Raw genomic sequence first — 7,147 nt, 5'->3', positions numbered from 1 at the left:
GTTGTCTGTCTGCCCCTTCCCTGAGCTTGAGGACTGGTTTTTTTTTCCCCTACTTGGAATTCAGTCTGGCTGAATATAGGGTATCTGCAGTGCTGCTATTAACCCCTTCCCGATGGAACAGGAGCACTGCAGATCCCCTATATTCAGTAGACCGGGCACTTTCAGACACAGGGATACCTAATGTGTATGTGTTTCACAGTCATTTTCTACTTACATACTATTCTAGGGAAAGGAGTGATTTAGAACTTTTATTTACCTTCATTTTTATTATATTTTTTTTAAAGCTTCTTTTTTTTCACTATTTTATGGAAGATTCTATACATTACTATTGCGGCTGGTCATAGACCTCCCCTCCCCCTCCCCCCCCCACCAAAAAATAATAATTTTTTGCTTGACCCGTGTATAAGCTGAGGGGGGCTTTTTCAGCACAAAAACTGTGCTGAAAAATTTGGCGTATACTCGAGTATATATGGGTAGTATAAACAGAAAAGGAATGTGTCAGCTTTAAGCTTAAGCCTTTTAAATATCATTTCATCTTCATCTTGCTTAACTGTGCAAAGAAATAGTAATTTTGACCAGGGGTGCCCAAACATTTTGTGCCACTCTCTGCCTATCTATCTAAAAATGAGAAAAGTTCTGTGACAGATAATACCACTAATATACCACTAATACCACTAATATATATATATATATATATATATATATATATATATATATATATATATATATATATATATACACACACTCACCGGCCACTTTATTAGGTACACCATGCTAGTAACGGGTTGGACCCCCTTTTGCCTTCAGAACTGCCTCAATTCTTCGTGGCATAGATTCAACAAGGTGCTGGAAGCATTCCTCAGAGATTTTGGTCCATATTGACATGATGGCATCACACAGTTGCCGCAGATTTGTCGGCTGCACATCCATGATGCGAATCTCCCGTTCCACCACATCCCAAAGATGCTCTATTGGATTGAGATCTGGTGACTGTGGAGGCCATTGGAGTACAGTGAACTCATTGTCATGTTCAAGAAACCAGTCTGAGATGATTCCAGCTTTATGACATGGCATTGCATTATCCTGCTGAAAGTAGCCATCAGATGTTGGGTACATTGTGGTCATAAAGGGATGGACATGGTCAGCAACAATACTCAGGTAGGCTTTGGCGTTGCAACGATGCTCAATTGGTACCAAGGGGCCCAAAGAGTGCCAAGAAAATATTCCCCACACCATGACACCCCCACCACCAGCCTGAACCGTTGATACAAGGCAGGATGGATCCATGCTTTCATGTTGTTGACGCCAAATTCTGACCCTACCATCCGAATGTCGCAGCAGAAATCGAGACTCATCAGACCAGGCAACGTTTTTCCAATCTTCAATTGTCCAATTTCGATGAGCTTGTGCAAATTGTAGCCTCAGTTTCCTGTTCTTAGCTGAAAGGAGTGGCACCCGGTGTGGTCTTCTGCTGCTGTAGCCCATCTGCCTCAAAGTTCGACGTACTGTGCGTTCAGAGATGCTCTTCTGGCTACCTTGGTTGTAACGGGTGGCTATTTGAGTCACTGTTGTCTTTCTATCAGCTCGAACCAGTCTGGCCATTCTCCTCTGACCTCTGGCATCAACAACGCATTTCCGCCCACAGAACTGCCGCTCACTGGATGTTTTTTCTTTTTCGGACCATTCTCTGTAAACCCTAGAGATGGTTGTGCGTAAAAATCCCAGTAGATCAGAAGTTTCTGAAATACTCAGACCAGCCCTTCTGGCACCAACAACCATGCCACGTTCAAAGGCACTCAAATCACCTTTCTTCCCCATACTGATGCTCGGTTTGAACTGCAGGAGATTGTCTTGACCATGTCTACATGCCTAAATGCACTGAGTTGCCGCCATGTGATTGGCTGATTAGAAATTAAGTGTTAACGAGCAGTTGGACAGGTGTACCTAATAAAGTGGCCGGTGAGTGTATATATATATATATATATATATATATATATATATATATATATATATATATATATATGTATATATATTTAGAATAGTACTAAGACTGCACCCAATACATAATGGTGGGAGATGCAGATTAAATTGGGACATTTGTTTGAATGTATTACTTCAATGATGAAGAATGTTCTGTAAATTGGGACCTTTCTTCTCTACAATTATGTTGAGGGAAAAGTACAAATATTTGGTACAAGAACATATAGGCAGAGGTTGTCTTTGTTGTGACTCTCCTTTAACTTTATTGTCTTGAATGTATTTATGTAACTCACTATTTACTTGATATTTTTCTTTCTCTCTTATCGAATCTTAGGTAGACCCAAAACAAGAAAATTACTGGACAAACGTTAAAGCAGATGCTTGCAGATTAGCCTTGATCTGGAAGTATGGAGGCATTTACATGGATACTGATGTCATTTCAATTCGACCCATTCCTGAAGACAATTTTCTAGCTCCTGAGCATGCTACAGCTATCAGCAATTCTGCTTTTGGTCTCTCTCCACATCATAATTTAATGTGGGAGTTTATGGAAAACTTTGTACAGAATTATAGAGGAAATGTATTGGGACAACAAGGACCAGGACTTTTTACACGTGTTGTGAACAAGTATTGTGGAGTTCTCAAGTTTACCTCCGTGGATCATATCAAGTGTGCCAATGTCTTCTACTTTCATCCTGAACGATTCTATCCCATACAATATAAATCCTGGGAAAAGTACTATGAGGTTTGGAAAGATTTACCAACTTTTAATAATTCTTATGCTCTTCACCTCTATAACTTCATGAATCAAGGAAGAAAGTTAATGATGGTCGGCAGTAAAACACTAGTGGAACATCTCTATCAACAATACTGCCCCTCCACCTATGAAAGCATTTTAAAGAATGTAACCAGTCACCATTAGTGTTTGTCATTCCAAATGGATCTCATAATGCAAATATGTATTGGCTTTGTTATACAAGATACATTTACACTTTGTTAAAGGGATTTCCAGGAATCTGATATTTATGGCCTATCCTTAGCATGGATCAGCTGAAATGGGCTGATTTCAATGCCCATAATGTACACAACACAGGGCTGGAAAGAGTTGGGTCCTTGATTTGTGTAGTGGTCGGGTGCTGGTACTGCAGCTTAGCTTCCATTAAAGTTAATAGTACTGGCGTCTGGCCATGACACAGAGGCTGGAGCTAGCGGCCCCATGTTCTGTATAGTATGGGATTCAAAAGTGGCCCCGTACTTCTGATACATGCGGGGGCTCACCTGTCACCCCTTCGAAGATTAGATATTTGTAGCCTGTCCTAAAGATAAACTGTCAATTATAAGTTGCTGGATAACCTCTTTAAGCTGTTGAACAAGAAAAATAGACACACTGGGGAAAGGGAGATTAGCAAAAATCATATAATTCATATCAGCCAGTTATCTCTTCACTGTCAATAGCAAAAACATAATTATGTCCATCTTGATCCCTAAAATTCCAGTTTTTTCAGACTATAAGATGTAATTTATAGAGATGAGCGAACACTAAAATGTCCGAGGTTCGAAATCCGATTCGAACAGCCGCACACTGTTCGACTGTTCGAACAGATTTCGAACCCCATTATAGTCTATGGGGGGAAATGCTCTCTTCAGGGGTACGCAAAATTCAATAAAATTATGCTTACCAAGTCCGCAAGTGACGGTCGGGCTGGATTGTCCTTGAAGTCTTCTCCCGGCGCAGCGTCCCCTCGTCTTCTTCCGGCTGAAATTCACTGCGCGGTCATGTGCGGACATGCGCAGTCGGCTCTGCCTAGGCTGGATGCCTAGGCAGAGTGAATTCCAGCCGGCTTTACCTTCTAAGATCATACTATTCTAAGTCATGATTGTTGTATAATGTTACTACTGTTTTTCTGTGCATAGATGGAAATTCTAATAAAATAATATTATAATATTTTAATATTAAAAGAAAATGAATAAAGTAAAACATATGTTCTCTATCAATCACTTTACCACAACTTCCCACTTATACAATACTTTATTGACCTTCAGTACCAGAGGTTATGCTGTGAATTGAGGTTGTCTTACACTAAATCAATTAGGTATCCAAGGGGTTAATGCATGGTTTGAGTGTATTTCAAATACTCAAAATATAGTCCTTACAGGATCCCCCAAACTACCAAAATGTCATTATTAGTAAATAGATGTAGTAGGACTGTAAGAGGTAGATATATTGCATCAAGTTACCATAAACACCTCAAAATTGACTCAGTTCTGCGTGAGATAAAGTACCTATAAAAGTGACACCATATACAAAACTAGTACAACAAACAATTGTATATCCATGTGCTTACCACTGCGACCTCCACTCAGAGCCCCAACATGTGTTTTGCACCCTGCTTCGGTTTTCTTTCTTCCTTCCCTGCTTCGTTATCTATGTGTTTACATAGAGAGTAAAAAATATGCAAATCTATTCTCCAGGATGTAATTAGGAGAACAGTGCACTCTGTTTACATAGAGAGATAACAGACCAGGCTTTATCAGCAAACTGCAATCAGCTCAATGGATTGTCCTGCTGGCACTGAGCAAGTGATGTCACTTGTCCTATCTCCCAGGTCCATGGTTATTGCAACGCAGGGTAAACAATGAGAGGAATAAATTAACATACCAGGCAACCAAAGTAGAATTTCTAAAGCAATTTATTTAGAAAAAGGCTTCAATTTACATATGCTACCAGTATAGATAGGATCCTTTAAATTCAGTAATATACAGTCCTATGAAAAAGTTTGGGCACCCCTATTAATCTTAATCATTTTTTGTTCTAAATATTTTGGTGTTTGCAACAGCCATTTCAGTTTGATATATCTAATAACTGATGGACACAGTAATATTTCAGGATTGAAATGAGGTATATTGTACTAACAGAAAATGTGCAATATGCATTAAACCAAAATTTGACCTGTGCAAAAGTATGGGCACCCTTATCATTTTATTGATTTGAATTCCCCTAACTACTTTTTACTGACTTACAGAAGCACAAAATTGGTTTTGTAACCTCAGTGAGCTTTGAACTTCATAGCCAGATGTATCCAATCATAAGAAAAGGTATTTAAGGTGGCCAATTGCAAGTTGATCTCCTATTTGAATCTCCTCTGAAGAGTGGCATCATGGGCTACTCAAAACAACTCTCAAATGATCTGAAAACAAAGATTGTTCAATATAGTTGTTCAGGGGAAGGATACAAAAAGTTGTCTCAGAGATTTAACCTGTCAGTTTCCACTGTGAGGAACATAGTAAGGAAATGGAAGACCACAGGGACAGTTCTTGTTAAGCCCAGAAGTGGCAGGCCAAGAAAAATATCAGAAAGGCAGAGAAGAAGAATGGTGAGAACAGTCAAGGACAATCCACAGACCACCTCCAAAGAGCTGCAGCATCATCTTGCTGCAGATGGTGTCACTGTGCATCGGTCAACTATACAGCGCACTTTGCACAAATAGAAGCTGTATGGGAGAGTGATGAGAAAGAAGCCGTTTCTGCACGTACGCCACAAATAGAGTTGCCTGAGGTATGAAAAAGCACATTTGGACAAGGCAGCTTCATTTTGGAAACAAAAATTGAGTTGTTTGGTTATAAAAAAAGGCGTTATGCATGGCGTCCAAAAAGAAACAGCATTCCAAGAAAAACACATGCTACCCACTGTAAAATTTGGTGGAGGTTCCATCATGCTTTGGGGCTGTGTGGCCAATGCCGGCATCGGGAATCTTGTTAAAGTTGAGGGTCGCATGGATTCCACTCAGTATCAGCAGATTCTTGAGAATAATGTTCAAGAATCAGTGACGAAGTTGAAGTTACGCCGGGGATGGATATTTCAGCAAGACAATGATCCAAAACACCGCTCCAAATCCTCAGGCATTCATGCAGAGGAACAATTACAATGTTCTGGAATGGCCATCCCAGTCCCCAGACCTGAATATCATTGAACATCTGTGGGATGATTTGAAGCGGGCTGTCCATGCTCGGCGACCATCTAACTTAACTGAACTTGAATTGTTTGTCCAAAATACCTTTATCCAGGATCCAGGAACTGATTAAAAGCTACAGGAAGCGACTAGAGGCTGTTATCTTTGCAAAAGGAGGATGTACTAAATATTAATGTCACTTTTCTGTTGAGGTGCCCATACTTTTGCACCGGTCAAATTTTGGTTTAATGCATATTGCGCATTTTCTGTTAGTACAATAAACCTCATTTCAATCCTGAAATATTACTGTGTCCATCAGTTATTAGATATATCAAACTGAAATGGCTGTAGCAAATACCAAAATATTTAGAACTAAAAATGATTAAGATTAATAGGGGTGCCCAAACTTTTTCATAGGACTGTATTTACTGGAAGAAAACATGGGTATCAGAAGACACAAGACTCTAAGTTTATAGACAGACTATTTATTCTTCTCAGACTTATTTTTGGAAACTGGGTTTTTAATGGTAACTTGACCAGCCTAGAAAGGTGTAAACTGGTAAAAAAAAAATTGACTTTGAATCTGGGCCCAATACTAAAACTATGAGCCATTGTTTAATAGAAGATCAGTTCATGACAAGATTATTTCTATTATTTCCTTCTGTTTTTGTCTTCTCCTCCGACTCCTGGGTTGGTTGAGTTTTGGGATTACTTGCTTTTAACATATTATGCATACTTTACAAATTAAAGGGTACAGATAGTATCAAATATTACAATGCAATCAAATTATTAACATATCACACAATAGCAATTAGATAACTGGACACAAGAGCTTACAATCTCTGGGGAAATAGAAAGTGTTGAGGCTGCCATCAGCTGGTATTTCTGAATGCATAGATACTAAGTGCATAGAATGCAGGATAACATTTATCTACTATAGACTGCCTATGGCAGTATACTGAAAACAGGTCAGGGAATCTTGAATAAATTCCCAGCTGTCATGGAAACAGATTGCTGCCCCTAGAGTCATATTTGTTGAAGATTTCCAAAGGGTTAATGCCCACTCCTAAGGCTAAGGCTCCACGTAGTGAGCCACAGATGAAAAACTCTGCAAAAAAACTTCCCATTACTGGCGAAGAGCTAGCCCTAGCACTGCAATCGATGCAACCTAGCAAGGCCTTGGGTCCTGATGGCCTGCCGGCCTCTTATTACAAGAA

General features: G+C 39.5%; 1 protein-coding gene across 1 annotated transcript; it reads left to right on the top strand.

Annotated features, from left to right (window-relative positions):
* Positions 1 to 2,105: 2,105 nt before the first annotated feature.
* LOC142196923 (alpha-1,4-N-acetylglucosaminyltransferase-like) lies at positions 2,106 to 6,870 on the top strand. The gene is made up of 3 exons (XM_075266902.1): positions 2,106 to 2,135; positions 2,315 to 2,884; positions 6,850 to 6,870. The coding sequence occupies exons 1-3, from the start codon at positions 2,106 to 2,108 to the stop codon at positions 6,868 to 6,870; spliced, it is 621 nt and encodes a 206-aa protein (XP_075123003.1).
* Positions 6,871 to 7,147: the final 277 nt, after the last annotated feature.

The sequence above is a fragment of the Leptodactylus fuscus genome, chromosome 3 (assembly GCF_031893055.1).
Source record: "Leptodactylus fuscus isolate aLepFus1 chromosome 3, aLepFus1.hap2, whole genome shotgun sequence".
NCBI lineage: Eukaryota > Metazoa > Chordata > Amphibia > Anura > Leptodactylidae > Leptodactylus > Leptodactylus fuscus.
Note: the sequence above shows the minus strand (reverse complement) of the source record. Positions and strands in the feature narration are given on the sequence as shown.